Source organism: Pseudochaenichthys georgianus, chromosome 9 (genome assembly GCF_902827115.2).
Source record: "Pseudochaenichthys georgianus chromosome 9, fPseGeo1.2, whole genome shotgun sequence".
Lineage (NCBI taxonomy): Eukaryota > Metazoa > Chordata > Actinopteri > Perciformes > Channichthyidae > Pseudochaenichthys > Pseudochaenichthys georgianus.
This window is the reverse complement of record NC_047511.1, coordinates 39,902,433-39,921,636: the sequence shown is the minus strand read 5'-3', so window position 1 is coordinate 39,921,636 and position 19,204 is coordinate 39,902,433. Positions and strand designations below refer to the sequence as shown.

Sequence of the window (19,204 nt, the reverse complement as noted above, 5' to 3'; positions counted from 1 at the left end):
AAGGGGCCATAAGCATGACAAGTACTTTTACTTTTGGTACTTTAAGTAACAAAATAAAAAAAAGTATAACAAATAAAACAGATAAAATAGTAATTTGATGTTGATACTTAAACTTAAGTAAGATTTTGAATGCAGGACTTTTACTTGTAACTGAGTACTTTAACAATTTAGTATTGCTACCTTTACTTAAGTAAGAAATCTGAGTACTTCATCCACCACTTAAGACCCGAGGGAGGTTAATCCGCGTCTCGTCAATAATCATTTCCAAGAATCTCATGATATCTCTGATGTAAAGTCGATGCTGATACATATAGTTTCGGGTCGCCCTTGGTTGTGCTTCACGTGGCACAGAGAGCACGAGTTGTTTGGGCCGAATATCAGTGGTTAGCGTGTCAGGCTTTTACGTGACCCACAGAAAAAATCTCTGCTGCATTGCTTCTCCCAGATTTTTTTCGAATTATGTATCACTCTTAACGTGTAGGTTGTGCAGGTTCCTTTCTGCTTTTGTCTGAGTCACAGTGTGAAACAAAGTCAGTAAAACATGAAGGCAAGCTGGGCCACGATTTACAACAGGGAGGATAATGTGTTCGCAGCTGGACTCACATTAGTTACATCTGATTTCTAAAGAGGTAGATTGCTTCTACATTTGAGCAGAACAGAGAAAAATGAATAAATGTACCATTTAGCAATGGGTGATAAATGTAACCAATTCATGGTACACTTATTTTTAGATTTCAGAGGCACGCTGTGGTTCGCCATCATTGCCCTCCTCAGACAGATCAGAGATCACGGTCAGCAGCTTGTGGAGACTTTGTCTTTTCGTGGACCATTCATTGATTCATTCCCAGACCACAAGCTTCCTGTTGCAGAGTCTTGAACTCAGACCCTCCATTTGAAAGGTGGCGTCCCTACTCTCTGCACCCTCTGCTGCCACAAAGAGGTTTGGAAAGTTTCCAGTAGTGTCAACACAGTACAGCCAATAGTTCGGTCTGGATTGTGTCTTTTATCAGATATGTGTGTGAATTAACAGCTGAAACAAGGACTTATATAGAGTTCAACCGTCCTCCTATTCAAGTGCCATATGTCTCCCAGTCGAGTTCATTGTTCATACACATGACACAACTCAATCCTTCCGACTACGTTGTTCTTTCCTGTTAAGAATGTAAAATAATACACAGCCATTTTGATGCCCTCAGTGTTTCTATCTCCGTCAGTTTCTGCCTCTCCCACACTGCATGATTCACTACCACAGCCACAAGAATGGGTATTCCCCTCGTCCAAGGATGCAAAACATTGTCACATTTTGTTTGACTGAATAACTCTCACATGAACTCCATGAAGGTCATTTGTGTTATTCTCCTTTTGCTTAAAACAGAATTGAAAGAAAACTCTCGTGGTAAAAAACCCAAATCAATACAAATAAATTATCATAAATAATAAAAATGACTGCAGAACTTTCCAAAATATACAATCTGACCATAACATGAGGCGGTATTGTATAGATGAATGAACATGTTGAATTTCATACTGATGAACATATGAATTAAAAATCTAGCGATTATATTTAGATATTTAGAAACACTGATAGTGGGCTCTTTGGTAACTGCATAGATGATGAAGCGGCTCTTAGTTTACAACTTTCAGCTGTTGAAATGACAACGTGCACATTTCCCAACAGATGAAACACTAAGACAGCAGCCGGGAGTACGCTATCGAGCAGCCGTGGTAAATATACATATTTTTATATTTACTGCTTTTCATTTGAGTGCATCAGATGAAACACATTGCTTACAGAGAATAGTGGATTTAGACTGAGTGTCTATATGCTATGCTTTGCAATTGTATTATAAGGAAACAATACTGTAACATTTATTCTAAGCTACTTTCCCCTCTATCATCTGCCTTATGTAATGTAAGTTTGATCCTCAGCTTGAGGCCAGCACAGACAATCCAAAAATAAAACCGTTCGCAGTTGGTCAGTATGTATTGTACTGCAAGAGAGTTACACCATTTGTTGTGGAATTGTATAATATTGATCCTTATTTTTTGGACACTGGTATTAGATTACATCACATTACATGTTACTTGTTAGACGCTTTTCTCCAAAGCGACTAACATACTCAATACTGTGGGCATTCCCCACGGGAGCAATTTGGGGTGAAGAGTCCCAGGGACACAACGACATGCTGACTGCAGCGGGGTTTGAACCTGTGCCCCCCTGATCCGAACACCAACGCAGTCCACTGCGCCACACACCTCCCATACATATCCCATTATATCCTTCAGAATACACTTAATAAGAACTAACGTGTAATCATCTTGCCTTGCATCACATTTTCACCAAACCCTTTAATACATGTTTAGTTTATTTATTTATTTTTTTCGAGCATGTAAAACCAAAGAAAATACAAATGAAACAAAAGATGATCCAGACATGATACAGTACTATACAAATGAATGCAATAACAAAACGACATATTTAATTAAAAATTGAATAATCTGTAGTGTCATCGTCTGATATCAATAAACAACAAAGCTTTAGCTAAGTACACGTCCGAAAAGGGGTCGGAAGAAGTTTACACTTATTTAATCCGACCCCTTCTCCCTTTTTTTTTTTTTTTTTACATCTTAATATATGTTAACATACAATATCAATGTATTCTTTAACCTTGAATAATTTATATAATCATTCATATAATATATACAGGCAAGTTAAGAGAATGGTCTATATATTTTATTTATATATATATACATACACAAATTCATATAAACACAAATTCATAAATAGAATACAAAACAACAGTTATGGTATGGTCATGTAGTCATTTAACTATATACTGTATGTATACATTAGTTCTATACTTTGTTTCATTGCATACATCATGTACCCATTGTTAAGATGGTTATCTCTGCTAAAGGTGAATTAGTGCTGTTTGTATTGGGGAGCGTTGCTGTCCGGGGTGTGGAGTCTCAGCGCTTTTGACTTTTCTAACCCTGAGCTCAGAGTCTCTACCTGTCTGAGGATATCATTGAACTTAGATGACCTTCATCAATACGCTGTGTGGCTTGTGATGCCCGCTAACAAAGCTGTGATAGATTCACTACATAAACAACGTTCAGGGATGCAAGCAGCCATGGCATGACATCTACCATCCATGCCGAGAGAAATGTATTTTAGACGAGAACCCCGTGTGAGTGCTTGTTAGGCAGCTCCTTAGCGGGTACATTGTGTGGTCCTTGTAATTGTATTATATCCCTAATCTATTTCATCATCATTTCCACATTTTGCAAGGGTGGGGTTACCAAGCGAACCATTCAGCAGGGTCAAGAAGCAATAGATCACTATGATGAATCCAACTGTTCAAATAATGCACCATTGCAGTCATCTCAAATCTCATTTATTATATAAGCGGTTTGTTTTTGTCAACAAATGTATCCATGCAACTGAATATTTCAACTTTGCAATTATATTTCTTTTTATAGAGATGCCGTTTTTTGTATGTATTCAAGACCATGCTTTTAGCTGAACCGTTCCTAATCCACAAAACACAATTAACACAGCAAGCGGCTGTCAATCACTTAGTGGTCAGAACTTGTGTCCCGCCCCCACAGCAGGGTCCCTGAGGGGGGGGCCGCCCACCATGTGAAAATGTCCTGTAGATTAGTGTGAGTCCCCGGTGAACATCAGGAGTCAGCGACCTCGACACGCCCCGTCAGCTCCTGTGACGGGCAGAGATGGCAGAGGTACATACATCCTTTACTCAAGTAGAAGTACAGATCGTGTTTGAGTAGTAGAAGTACTGACTAAACTTCTTTATTCAAGTAAAAGTAAAGAGGGCTTTGAAATGTACTTAAGTAAAAAGTGTCTACCAGCTGCTTTAAAGAGTACCTGACTTCCCTTTATATTAATAGAACAATAATGTCATTGTTAGCTAATGAATGTTTCCATGCCGACCAACGGCAACATGACAACGTTTCCATTGGTCCCTCTTCTTTAGAGAAGACCAGGAAGTGATGGATACACGGATCATGTTCAAATCAATAGGCACGCAATGACTCTTAATAATAATGATCACGCCACAAACACACATTCAGACTAAAGGAACCAGCTGTAGAAAGTACAGGTATTTGAGTTCAACATGTAAGAAGTAGAAAGTACAGGTATTTGAGTTCAACATGTAAGAAGTAGAAAGTACAGGTATTTGAGTTCAACATGTAAGAAGTAGAAAGTACAGGTATTTGAGTTCAACATGTAAGAAGTAGAAAGTACAGGTATTTGAGTTCAACATGTAAGAAGTAGAAAGTACAGGTATTTGAGTTCAACATGTAAGAAGTAGAAAGTACAGGTATTTGAGTTCAACATGTAAGAAGTAGAAAGTACAGGTATTTGTGTTCAACATGTAAGAAGTAGAAAGTACAGGTATTTGAGTTCAACATGTAAGAAGTAGAAAGTACAGGTATTTGAGTTCAACATGTAAGAAGTAGAAAGTACAGGTATTTGAGTTCAACATGTAAGAAGTAGAAAGTACAGGTATTTGAGTTCAACATGTAAGAAGTAGAAAGTACAGGTATTTGTGTTCAACATGTAAGAAGTAGAAAGTACAGGTATTTGTGTTCAACATGTAAGAAGTAGAAAGTACAGGTATTTGAGTTCAACATGTAATAAGTAGAAAGTACAAGTATTTGTGTTCAACATGTAAGAAGTAGAAAGTACAGGTATTTGTGTTCAACATGTAAGAAGTAGAAAGTACAGGTATTTGAGTTCAACATGTAAGAAGTAGAAAGTACAGGTATTTGTGTTCAACATGTAAGAAGTAGAAAGTACAGGTATTTGAGTTCAACATGTAAGAAGTAGAAAGTACAGGTATTTGGGTTCAACATGTAAGAAGTAGAAAGTACAGGTATTTGAGTTCAACATGTGAGAAGTAAAAGTAAAAAGTTGTCAGAAAAATAAGTAGTGGAGTAAAGTACTGATACCAGAAAAATGTACGTAAGTATTTGTAATCCACTACTTCCCACCTCTTGTGACAGAGCACAGATAAAACCCCCATCACCATCGAACTGATTATTATTTCAAAGACGTGATTCTCCGCGAGCTCTGCTCATGATTGACTTGTCTTTTATTGTTTGGCTGAATTTCAATTCTGCATTCATTTGCTGTAGTTTTTATTCTATGTATCATAATGAAATAAAAAGGGCAGAGGGTGCCGTGCAGAGCGAGCGAGAGCCGAGCATTAAGATGTAGGAAAATGTTGCACGCTCAAATGTTGACTACCTGTTGCTATGGCAATGGGTTTGGATCCTGCAGGCTGCAGGACTCTCGCTATTTCTAAATAAAGCTTTTTTTCTCACTGATCAGTGGATGAAGATGCTCACAGTCGAAGCTAATCTTCTGAATGTTACCAGTCTGTGTGCACGCTGGTGCTCTGCTCTCGAAGACTCAATGCTTCACCTCCTAAACAGCAGGATTACAGAGGAGATGATGCACAACAGAAGACACATGCTTTGCTGCTGCTACTTTTTTTTATAAAACAGTCAAATATAAATCCAAAATTATAATGCATGACAAAGTGCATGTCACTCATTCTGGTGCAGATTCACAGACACACTACAGTATGTACTTTTGGAAATTGGGTTGTAACATTTTAATTGGCACTTTGTACCGACTCCAAACTGCATTTTCTGGACTCCTTGTGCTCCTCGTATTACTAGGAAGCAAACAAGCTGTACATCTTACTGTCAATAAAACTAAATGCAGAGTATTATTGAAATACTTAGATCACATTTTCTCTAACAAATAAAAAATGTCTTTCCCTTTAAAAAAAAAACATTTTTTAATGCAAAATATGTTTCAGCTGGTCCCAGTGATAAAAGCCCAACTCTACAACATACCATTGTGTGTTTTGAGTTGTTCAGGTCTACATCTCTAAAAAGAAATGCAACTTAATATTGTCCTGCATGTCTTTTGTCCCTGCATGCTGTCTAGCAACACAGTACCTCTGTCCGCCTGTGGGGGGAGCCTGTGTGCAGAAAGGAGAACAGAAATAGGTGCTGAGAGCAGTTATTTGATGCCTGTGATGGGGACTTCCACGCTTACCTCAAGTGGGTTTTGGGCCGTTTCACAGACAACATATTTAGTCCCTTTCCTCCTACTCAAGGATGCAGCCGGTTCACAGTCTATTAAACAAACATCCCTGTGAGCAATTTGCAGCGTGAGGTGCCTGACTGTGTGCTTCTTCTGGAGATGAGGGAGTTTAACCTGACAAATATACAGAAGAAAATCCTTATGAAAATATCTGCGCTTCACATCGAGTGACATGTGGCTGTTTCTAGGCAACAGGAAGCTAATATACAATTAATAATATGGGAAATTGCTACTTGGAAATCCACTCGGTTGTTTAATTTGCATGGGAACTGTCTTTATATTTTTAGATTACTAGCGAGACATGATTGTCTTTTTCGAATCATCACCAAAGTCTCGATGTTTTTTGGATATGTGCTTGCAAAAAATCGCTCATCACAATATATGTATAATTTGTCAAATCTCAGCTGGTTAGACTCTAACAAAAGTACATGTTCTCTAGTTGGGGTGCACAATATTTGTCTGTGGGAGCACAAAACTAAAAATTGGCATTTTATTGTGCTGAAGAAAGCAATGTAACGACCCAGTGTATTTTTATTTTAAATGTTGGTGGAATCCCCTATCCTTCATACATTTCTTAAAAATACCTTGACTGACAAACTGTCTGATTTACAGGGCAGTGCACTCAGGGAAGGACAGACACAGGGGGCGACCCTGACTGGTAAGCATACGTTTAGATTTCGACCCTTCACTATCTCATGGTTGATTGTATATGATGTGACTCGTACGCATTGATGTTGTGAAAGCTGTTTTTTGGTTTGGCTTGGCTTGGCTTTTTTTTTTAATGTTTCTATTTCATTGCCTTTTTCAGCAATTTAACTTCAATTCCATGTATTTGTTATCCTGTTTAAGTTACCTTTATTCACCCCTTAATGACCCAATGTATAATTCTACCACTCAAACATTTACGAGTGAGTGAAAAGGGATTAACAACAGTAGATTAGAGAGTCAGACCTGAAGTTTGCTGTTGTTACCGTATTCAAGCGTTGGTGTTTATTTGATCCAAATGAAAAACTGAAGCCCACTTAATACCCACAAGCCACAGTGACTGAAGAACACTAGGAATTAATGGTTACAGTTTGACAGAACCACAGCTACCATTGTTTTATTTGTATGTAGAAAATAAGCCAAGAGGATGAATGAATGTATATAATTGGGATTTCATCACTCGGTTATCCCCCTGATAGATTCGAGTTGCATCATTGGGATAATCACATGCTTACAGTATATTGTTTTCTAATCTCAGCGCTCCTGATTTTAAGTCTTTATTTTTCCACGCAGACTATCATCCTCCGACCCCGCCTCAGAAATCTGGCTATCACCGCTACCAGTTCCTGTTGTTTGAGCAGCTTCCAGACGCACTGGTGTCTCTCAGTGAGGGGGAGAAGTCGTCCCGCGGTAACGACTCCGCCCCTCAGCATCTTCACAGCACTGCAGTATCCTCTATCATACACCAACACTGATCAACACGACTGCCACATTCACTGTAGTTGTTGAATCAGCAATAGAAAGATTACACCGAGGCATTCAAACTCAAAACATTTAAGCTCTAATGAACGAGTTTTTGTTGTTTTGGGTTTTCTGTTTCAGGACCCTATATCGGCTACTGCACATATATTTCTTATCACGAGCAAGTAGATTATTCTTTTTCCTGAGGAGGAAGTTGTCATTTTACAATATTTGTTTGAGTGGGCGACCCATCCTTTAGGTTGAAATGTTTCCATGTAAGGAATCAACAAATGTGTCCAAAAGCTTCTATTATTAGTGATTTGATTTATTATATAATGTCCCAAGATGCTCCACCATCTAATCACCTTTTAAGCTTTTGGTCTGCGGACTTGTGTTTCCTCAGGACACGTCATTAAGCATAATTCACAAATAATTATGAGCATTTAATCCAAGCATTCAGAGTTGCCTTAGAAAGATAATTTGTGCTTCAATTTAACAAGGGATATGCTAATGAGGTTAGCGCGTAAGTCTGCTGCCGTTGCAATGCCTGCGGGGTCAAGGCGAGTGTTGTTGGCTGGCTCCCACGCACACCTGCACGAGTCTGCCTGACCTTCGTCTAGTTCGCCTGAAATCCTTATCAACCAGAAGCAGTCTAAATAAACTTTCATTACTGTTGATAGTTTTCACCAGATCATTCTCTAAGTGTGTCTCTCAAAAGACAGCATTGTTTGTCTTGCAGAAAGCAGAGTTGTTGTTTTGTTTATACTTCAGGGTTTTTCTGACTTTTCCTCCCCTGGCGAAAAGTCTCTGGGACGTGGGCGACCGCTCTTGGATGTACAGTACGTTACCTCACAGGAGGCGTGCCCGTCTGTCTGTTGTACTCCGGGTCACAGCCGGTGATTTGAGGGGAGATCAGGGCGGTGTGAGACTTCAAGCGCCACGTCCGTGAATGAGCGATGCTGCCAGTCTCCGCCGTTTGAAGTTTTGACAGCTATGTCAGCAAACAATCGGGGCATATTAGGCTGATGTCTGTTTGATGTTGAAATCTCTGGAAAAAGAATAGATGTATTTCGGAGTATTTCTTTGGGTATCAGAACTCACATTTGGGAAGGTGTTGTCAGGGTATTCACAGTGTCGGAACTAGTTAAGCTGAGGCATGAATAATAGTCAGCTATTTAGAATATTTGAATATATTTTTTGAACAAAACAAGCATTTTCAGCTACCGGCTCCAATACACATTGCCCCCACATTATGAAGTGATTGAACTGAGTGGATCCACCCATCCTTAATTCACTGCATGAGTTTAACTCCCGCTGTTTCACTTCCTCTCTCCTGCACACTGTTGTTCTATTCAACGGGAAATGAAATTAAGAAATGCACTCTTGGATAATCAAATGTCTCGATTGATGGGTCAATTGTGGAGAGGGTAACAGCCCTTGTGAAGAATGTAATAGACGCCTTGTGACATATTAAGAATGAAAACCTCCATGTAGTACGGGGTGTATAGATGGTAAAATAATACATTTTACAGTTATTATTGGTTCGGTTGAATCCAATGTACCTGCTGTATTATTTATGGCCTCCACTTGATCATGAGCGCGATATTCCCGCACTGACAAGAGGAACGGAGGGAATCCCATGTCTCCCCACCTCCTCCGTTAAGTATGTTCACTTATTAGCGTCTGTCCTCCCTCCATGTGGTATGACACAGAGAGCATTTTTCATAGCCCATGACATTAATTGATGTGATTTGCGAAGGGAGAGCATTTAGTCGTGGGTGGGAGACTCCTAATGATCGGTTTCCACTTCCAGTAGTGCAGTCATTGACTCAATTTGATCGCAAATTCGTCGTCGTTTTTTCTTTCATCTCTGCCCATCACTTAAGTTGTAAAGGAGGTGAACAATGAGAGGTGGAGCAGGGCTGTTGTGGGAGTCTGGTGTTGCCTCCTGTGATAAGGTTATGAATGTGGGTCAGTGAACTGATGGAGACAGCTGGTTCGTTACAAGAGGAGCTACAGGGGGGCTGCTCTCTTGGCACCGGACACAGGGGCGTGATCGTAGGGAATCCCCTTCGCTCTGGCTCAGGAAGGCTGTCCCTGACTCGCTGCTGCCCCGGTGCCAGGGTGGGGGGCAGGCGTGGGCACACAGGCCCTTGTGATACTTGTCAGCCACTTGGCAAGCCCCTCAGTTTGTCCTGCTACTGTTAAGTGCTGCCGAGTCAGTTTGTCAAGGGAAACAGTGTTAGCGGTTTCCCTAGTAGGGAAACTGAGGCCTTGGGAGAGGCCATGTAGTGTTGTTTCAGCCTACATTCACACATCCAGCCCCCTCTCTCATGACAGGTCTCCTCTATTGTGGATTGATTAGAAACAAAAGAAGAACAGCATCAGAATTATCGGCTAAAAATACAAAAAAGGGAGCAGTTATTGTCTTTTTCTACCTTTTTATTGTGCTGAAGTGAATTACAGAGGATGTACGCGGTGATGATGATGATGCTGTGTGAATGAATGGATCACAGTGGGGTTAGCTGCTGGATGCTGCACGTTGCTCATCTTGCCTCCTAGAGCCCCTACTGCCAGCTCAGCACACTCCACAGTAATTGAAGCCATTTGCAATGTTGCAGTGTGGTAATGGGCAGATCCATGTCTACCACCCACCCACAGCCTCTACCATTAATCAGAGCTGCGTGGAGTCAAGAGAGCCAGGATTTGGTTGCTACAGCAGGCCTGAGTTTCAGCCAGGAGTCGGCTGCCTTAAAGGAACACTTTGACGTTTTGAATGTTGGCTGCTTTTAGGTTATTTATTCGTTTTTTTGAACAGATGCTTGTCAGGTGTGAGGTAAAAGTTGTTCGATGTTTCCCTCTAACTAATCTCATATATATTATATATATATATACCATATTCAAAGTATTGGTAATTACTGCTGAAATGAAAACTCAAAGTAGAGCTGAGACAATCAGTCAATCACTCGGCAAGAGGATAACCGACTACATCTTTACATTATTTTAATTTTTTTGTTTATCTTCCATTTGTTGCTTTTCTTGACATACGTGAAGGGTAACACAACTTTCAGTTTTGAAATGTCAGATAGATAAAATATGGAAATCAATGACGTAACCTTGGACTGTTGGAAAAATGCATCTGTAATGAAAGTAACTTTTTTATCGTTTATTTGGCGGGACATCAATGAACACTTAAAACGATCAAATGTGTCAAGCGTAAATATGCCAGATTTAGCTTTGAGCTCATTTCCGTCCCTCACATAAAACATTTAAGAACATTTCATTTGACAAACATAGCAAAAACAAATACATGATATGCAAAAAGTGCAAAAGAGCAAGAGCAGCATACACAAGTATTTATGACATGGTATAAACGACGTATAAAGTGCAAGAGGAGATACAAGAGCTACCTAAAGTGCAAGATGAGTTACCCCTGTGTTAAAGTGCATCCCGTATCTCAGTTGGGAGGCTATTCCACAATGAGCTGCCTTTTATGGAAAGAACCTTTTGTTCAAAAGTGGTCCGTCTATGGTGGGCTTCAGTCTCCTCTGGTTTCTGACCTAGTGCAGCGTCCAGTGTTTTTTTTGTGGATGAATTCCCCTAAGGGAGGGGGGGGGCAGTCCATGTATGGGAGTCTGTGGCTCAGTGGGATAGTGCGCTGAACTTAGTGCTCTGACCTTTGAATCGGGGGATAGCAAGTTCGAGTCCCACTGCAGTCAGCATGTCGTTGTGTCTCAAGACACTTCACCCCAAATTGCTCCTGTGGGGATTGCCCACAGTACTGAATGTATGTAAGTCGTTTTGGATAAAAGCGTCTAACAAGTGACAAGGAATGTAATGTAAACATTTATAAATAAAGCACAAAAGACTTAAAATGGTCAAAACTCAAGAAATTGTGTTTTTCAAGGATGGTGGTATGAATATGGCTTTCTGGCAAACACCTTGATAGCTCTCTTGTACAGCTGGTCTATGGGTTTCAGGTTTGTGGCACAAGCAAACGAGCAGTTTGTCAAACAGTATTCAATGTGGGATAGAATCATACAGTGCAGGTATGACTTTGCAGCATGGACAGTGAAGAAGGGTCGAAGTTATTTAAAATGTTGCAAGTTGAATTTAATAGTATTGGATACTTTCTTAATGTGTTTCTTAAAAGTCAAGTTCGAGTCCAATATGACTCCAAGATACTTGAAGTGGGAGACTAGTTCTAATTCTGCTCCGTTTAAAAACACGTTGGATCCTTCGATTTTGACTGGTCGTTTACTTCTTTTTACGTTTAACTGTAAGCAAATGTTGTTCAGCCAGTGTTGAACCTTGTCCAAAGCATTTGAGAGACAGGATGAGATAATTTCAGTGTTCTTCCCGTGTAAATAGATGACCGCATCATCGGCATACATTTGCACATTCAACTCAGGACATACAGTACATTAGGCAAGTCATTAATGTACGGTGAAAAAAGTAACGGTCCAAGAATGGACCCTTGTGGAACCCCAACAGGGTTGACAAGGTAGGGGGATTTGGCACCGTTGACCACAACACACTGTTTTCTGTTCGATAAGTAAGACTTAACCCACTGTATTGAATCTGCCGAAAAGTTGAAATACGTCAACAGTGTCAAAAGCCTTCCTGAGATCAAGGACCTACATATGGGCTCGTGTCCAACATACATGTAACCTTTTTCCACACCTTTTATCTGTAATGTTACAATTCAACAAATACAATGCAACATATCCCTTTACTTAAGCCTGGTTTAATTATACAACAATAAACAAAGTATTTTACAAAGAGATCAAATGAAAACACAATAATAATTTAAAAAAGGAGGCAGAAGTCAGAGAACATAGGTCAATTAATGAAAGATTGCTTATTTTGAGATAAAAACACAAACATATAACTGAATTTCACACACAAAGAGAATAAAACACAAACTAATACAATTAAATAAAAATACTGTGGCTATGCAAGACATCATGCTATGAGTTAAGACACTAACGAGAAGACATGGGTCTTTAGGTGGATTATAAAGATATAAATTGAGGAGGAAGAGCCAACTCCTAATGGCAAAGGCCAACAAATTAAGATTACCTTTAGTTTTTAATTGGGTGAGGTAACAGAAGGCAGCGATTGGTCACCAGATCTTAAGGATTGGGGGTTGAATAGTTGATGAGCAGCTCAGGGATGTATCCTGTTTCCAGTCCATGCAGTGCTCTTGAAAAAAGAAACGTGCAATCAGATTGAATATGCAGTCCACATTGGGTGACAGCAGTTGCTAACAATGTAGGCTGCTATATTGACAGCAGGCTGTGAGCTGAGACTGCAGCCAAACAGTGTTTCTGGAGACAGGTCTCCACAGCAGGCATCTGTCTCGCTAAAGCATCTCCGAGCAACACGTCTCTGCTCCGGAGGCCGACCCCTAACCTCTCTGACATCCTTATAACCCCCACACTGTATTAGTATAACACTATTACAACTATGAATGTTACGTGATGAAGCGGATTTCATCTCTTCGACTGATATGCCTCTGCTGCTACGATGAACAGGATCACTTGGTTTCGAGTATTTTCGAGACACTCTAAGAGGTTTAACAGGGACACCGCCCACACCACTAAATGTAGCGGCTCTGTGTCACCTCACAGCAGTCCTGATCTTCCTGCCATACTACAGACGGAGCAGCAAGGTGGAAACAAAAAGGAGAGGCAGGAAGACTTTAACATCGCCCTCAGGTCCCGCACTATCTGTCCTTTCCATGAGCCGGCAGATGGGAGAGGCAGGAACACGTCTCCGCGCCACAAACACACACCAGCCTATTTTAAGGTCACTTGTAAGTCTAGGCATTCGCAGGGTAGCACCCAGCACGATAGCACCAGATATTTTGAATTTTCCTCACTTTGGATTGCGCCCAATGATTGCACAGCTTTAGATTATGTGTGCAAAGCCTTACAAGCAGCGTCCTGGTTTTGACTCTCCGTCTGATCGTTATAATAAAATGATCTTCAGTTTGACGTTCTCTGTTAGGGGAAATGTTGCCTAAAAGTACTTCAAAGCCTGTTCTCCCTGGGAAAAAAACAGTTTTATTATTAAATCCTGACATGACTGATGGTCTATATCCCTATATTCGGTTTGTTACCTCACCCCTCAGAGGGAGCACCTTTAAGGTAAGCTGAGGGGTGATGTCCAGGACCTTGATCTGGACATGCAGGGGAGTTTGGGGCCCTGCAGAGGCGGCACATTATCTCCCCCTGAAGCACAGGCCAGAGGGGCCACTGGGGCCATGCCCTATCATACAGGCAGGTCACTTGACTCCATTGCCCTCACTTGATTATGTGAGCCCTTCCTGCAGGCAATCCTCTTTCACAGAGGGGACCTGGAGAGATTCAGGTACTCATCTGCTCATCTCCCAGTTATTATTCATTATCTCCCCCAGCTGAGCTCAGACCCTGACCTGACCTCATGGCAAACCCGGACACACCACGGTTTGGTGTCAGGCTCATAAGCTAAACATGTAGTGAGGATCAGGAAGCATGCACGAAAAACAGTTGAGTAATGATTTGATAATGCTGTCATTTTAAGTTTAAACCTTGCGTAACTACATTGTCGCGGCTTCCTTTCTTTGTTTCCATCAAGCCACGTAGACGCCTTAAAGCAGGGGTGTCAAACTCAATTTCATCGCGGGCCACATCAGCATTATAGTTGCACTCAAAGGGCCGGTTGTAACTTTAAGACTATATAAACATACATATATAAATATTTAATATATATAAAATAATGTAATTACTTTATTGCCTCTGCATTGGATTATTATCGGATAGGGTAAAAACTTCATAAATAACTACGTCTGAAAGCAGTGACATTAAAAAAAAAGGTCAAATTTAAGATGCATTATGGGACATGTACTTTATGGACATCGTGCATCTGTAAACCGGCATGTAACCGTATAATAAACATATTACATTCTTTCAGAGCTCTTGCGGGCCACATGAAATGAAGTCGCGGGCCGGATTTGGCCCCCGGGCCTTGAGTTTGACACCCCTGCCTTAAAGGGACAGTTTTAACATGTTAATTTGTTTACCTCAAAGTTGTTTGGCTTCAGATGATGTATTAGGCCTTTACTTTAATACTCAAACAAGGCAAAACTCAAATATAACAAAAAAAACTGCTTAAATCGTCTTTCTTGACGTTGTGCAGGATCATTTAACTTAACGGTTAAAAACTGTGTCTCGATGGCGTCTTTCACACAGGTTGCCCACCTCTGTGTCTCTTAAGAGGCTTATAGTATATTTTATAATGAGGTTAATATTTGGCCTTTTTTACAAAAACAAAACACTGGCTGTAACACTTGAACCACTTTAAGATTTGAAAGGAGATAAATAAAATCATATTTTCTGAAAATACCCTGAACAAGACAACCTTGAAAAATACATTTAGTCTGAAATGTAAATGAATCTGTATGATTTGTTTCTGATGTGAGGTGAGTGCACTTGAAGTCAGCGGCGGCAAAGTATATTTCTTCTCCCATATCTCCTCCTCCGAGGTGCCGCGGGATACGAAATGTGTCTCCCTGATGGCGAAAACAGCCACAGAGAAGGCCTGTGAAGCAGCTGCAGCGAGAGGTGAGAAGCGCCAACGCTTCTTCAGAGTCAGACTCAACCCCTGACTGTGAGACCATTCTCTCTACAGATTTGGACGGTTTCAATAGTTGGCTTTCTTTTCAAAAGATTCACTTGCCTACGCTATTCTTGAACAGCTGTTAATGTAATTACTCCACATACGGAAATACCAGAATGTCAGCCATTCCCTGGATTGCGGCGTTGTCGTATGTACACTCCAACATGTGAAGACGCACTCTCTAGAATATGTTGAAGTTTGCAAGTTGTAAGCACACAGGGGTTTTTTTTTTGCCTTGGAAAGATAATTGTGAATTTGTCTTTTTTTTCTCGGTAAAAGGAGGGGAAGCTGCAGGGAATCAGCGGTTGTCAAAATCTAAGAAGTGATATTGTCATACCAGCCGGATGGCCGTCTGGTGTTTGTTTAAAAGGGGAGGGAGGGAAAAAAACAGTCCAGGCGATTGAATCATATCTTCTTGCCAATACGTCCTTGCGTTCCCACCTCCATCATTACAGCAACATGTTTTATTTTCAGCAGTGCTGTTCTCAGTGACTCACATCCCAGAGCCATGTGCTGCTCAGTTAGGCCTCAGATCCCTTAAACACGGGCCGAGCGGTCACGAGAAACACTCTAGCAATGCACCAGAGATTCAACTCAGACTGCGCTGAATGTGTGTAGGATAAAAACATGTTGTCAAATAAACTTGTGAGGTTTGAGTGCTTAGGTTTTTTGATCCACTGTTCAATCAGACTGAAAATACACACGTTTTAAGTCCATTTCCCCGCTGAATATCTGTAAATACTTATACATGTCTGTGTTCATGTGTCAACAGGTAAATGCGATCTTCAGGCCTTCATCACGAGGTTTGACCTGGGAGAGCCTGTGGCCACAAAGACTGATTCTCGGATGCCTAAATGAAGAACCTGTCAGTACAATGATACAATAAGATGTTTCCCCACTTTCTCTGAATATAAGCGTACAGTACGTTCTTCAAAGCTTGCCACAGGTCAGCCCTCTTTGTTATCTTATCACTGCGATAGAGAGAGATTTCCTCTTTGTGTTACAGCAGCTGCTATGTTTTGATGTCGCCCTGTATCTTCTGTTGCGTGGTGCGGGGCAAAGGATTCGGGAGATAGTTCTGACCTCACTGGGGATTTCTTATTAGTTTCCAAACATCGTAAACCAGAAAAGGAAGACGGACCTGATATCACAACTCTTGTGGAAAGAGTGTATTCTAATTCAGGCGCGGAAACACGTCAGGGCCAAAAAAAGGAAGTGGGAGGTGAAACCGAGACCGCAACACTGCCGGATGCCGCAGTGGAACTTGAACCAAAATACTCGACATAGTGACAGGACAGGGGGAGGGGCCTGCAGTGTGGGTAAAGGGAACTTGCTGTTTGTGTAATTGTTTATCATATTTCCATTGACCACTCTCACCTCAATTGGAAACATCGATGTGCCTTCACTTCCTTGATTGATTATTTTTGAAGTAAAAGCAGCTCTAACACATGTTGAAGTGTCCTTGAGTGTAACTTTGGAAGGATGAACCCGTTTTGAACTTTGGACGGTTGCATAACAGGCCTACCTGGTAGGTCTGCAGAGGATGGTGCGGATAAACTTTTCAACCCTTTTGGCGAGGAGATACTTTTCAGATTTGCACGGGTCTTTGTAGAGGGTGGGTCAGAGTACCCCCCATGAGGAATATTGGTTTCTAACCAGCAACTCTCCTCTGGGAGGGGTTTGTATCAATACCCCAGATGTCTGGAAAAGGCTGGATTTACATGAGGGACTTTGATGTTCTGATGATCAATCTTTAGTTGGTGGTTTGCATTGACCCTGATTTGGTGTCTCATCAGTGGGCTAGGCAGGAGTAGGTAATGGAGGTTTGTTGTTCCTTTGGTGGTTAAGCCAGCCTTGGTAAACCCCTATGTGCCCTCCCGATGAACTCTGGGAGATCATTGATCAAATTGTCCTGCATCTGCTTTGTTTGCTTCCCCGACTTAACAGTCAAAGCAGCCGCGTCCACAAACAAAACAACCAAAACAATGCACACAGTTAGTCCGGCGGTCCGTTGCTTTTCAACAAATGTTAAGTATCCTTCAGTGTGAATATCGCTTCTTGACCTCGATCTTATTTGACTTATGAAATCACATTTTTAACAATTGGCAAGGGTATTATATTTCCACACTCATTGTGAGGCATGCCAACTGGGAGAACATTCTTCCAAAAACCACCTACTTGAATCCATCAGTACCCCATTGAAATGCCAAGATGTGTACTTCCAAATACACTGTGCATTTTCCCCCCCTCCTTTATATTTCGGAGATATCCTGCCAAAACAGCTGGGTGTTTGCCACTCAGCTTCCTTGAATGTGTTTATTTTTACTCCAAATGTCAGGAGAGTTGAAATATTGTGATTAAGAAAAACTGACAGCTGTAGTTCAACGAGGCACAGTATATTGCATCTCTGGAAAAAATAAATAACTTCTCACATCCCCTGATGATAAGGCAAATGCATTTAATATTTCCTTAATGTATTCAAACTTACATTAATTAAAAGGAATTTGTATAATCAATTAAATTGCCTAACCGGCGCTTAGTGATCTAATATGCATTCTGACTCGAGTCTCTATTCTTCTTTTCTCGCTGCTGCTGCTGCTGGAGAAGTGTGGAAGATTTATTTCACGGGGGACTTCCTGGAGTTCATCACTTGTTGTGAGCGGAGGCCAAATGGATTTGGGTGTGACATCCAAAGCATGCTCTGCTGACCGCTTTGCAAGTGTATTCTGTGTTTGTCTGACCCCAACAGACTCATTCAGAGCTCTGTAGTCCACCTGGAGGCTTGAGTCATGCCTCTGAATGAATTGACATGAATATACTTATTTAATACACTTGTTTTTTTGGCTTACAGTAAGTAAACGTCTGTCTCCAAGAACATCATTCACAAAGGAGAAACAGTGAATTTTAAAATGCACCGTTTGACCTTTAAACATCAAGGTACCCGGTCGGGCTTGTATCTGAAAAAAAAATAGTTTTCCTTTCCTAATAACTCTGAAAAGTAAAACATTATCCAGACAAATAGCAATGATGGGTAGGGTAGCAACGCTCACTTTTAACTAATGCAAAACTGGACTAAAAAAGAAATGAAGCAACATATTTGTACGGATGATGTGATGACACAAATGTGTTTTCATTGGATATGTGTTCATCTTTCTTTAACTGAATTCCTATCAGAGATTCTCCAAATTCAAGATGCTTTTCAAATAAAAGGCTGTAGTATGAAAAGTCATAGTTTGGAAATATGGAGATTGTTTTGGGATTAAAACACCTGCAGATTGACAAACCATATACATATATAATACTTCTCATGCAATACTGTCACCATTACAGTGATCATAATATCAAGAGATGTTTCCTTTACAACATCATGTCAAATAATGGATGTGCAGTTACTGTTGGGATAATTTAAATAACGTGTATCTATTCATATATCTAACTAACAGCAAGGAACTTCAGTTGTAGTCTTCCCCCATGAAGCCTGGAACAACTGAACTAATTTGACTATATATCCGCCGTGCCTGGGTAGTTTTCCACTTTAAAGCAAGCCTGTGCTTCCATGGAATCCCGGTATGCAAAAGAGGCCCGGACGCTGCAGTCAAAGAGATTAAACGCCACGACAAGCACAGAGGGCCAGGCCCAGGTGATCAGATCACAGTCGAGGAAATAAACCTGCAGCAGGTAGGTGCTCCAACCTTCGGGCGAGGCGCCGCAGTACAGCGAGTCCTTATCACGCTGACCTGAGGGATTTCTCTCATTTGATTAAACCCATAAACACTTTTTCCACGGCTCTCCCACTGAACTGATCAACCCCTGCAACTTCATGAGGTAGACAAAAAAACAGGAACGGCACATAATGTGATGCAATAAACTGCTATAAATATACTACCTCTTATGCGTAATGTGTGACGCAGTAGGTCATGTTATTGTTCTGCATTACAGTATGATGTCAGG

General features: G+C 40.8%; 1 protein-coding gene across 1 annotated transcript in view; it reads left to right on the top strand.

The window, feature by feature from the left end:
- Positions 1–17,512, top strand: part of LOC117452918 (phosphatidylethanolamine-binding protein 4) — a 70,699-nt gene extending 53,187 nt beyond the window's left edge. Inside the window, exons 3-5 of the mRNA XM_034091735.2 lie at positions 6,758–6,803; positions 7,424–7,540; positions 16,026–17,512. Coding sequence (XP_033947626.1) covers positions 6,758–6,803; positions 7,424–7,540; positions 16,026–16,111 — 249 coding nt within the window. The 3' untranslated portion in view covers positions 16,112–17,512. The remainder of the gene's footprint in view (positions 1–6,757; positions 6,804–7,423; positions 7,541–16,025) is intronic.
- Positions 17,513–19,204: the final 1,692 nt, after the last annotated feature.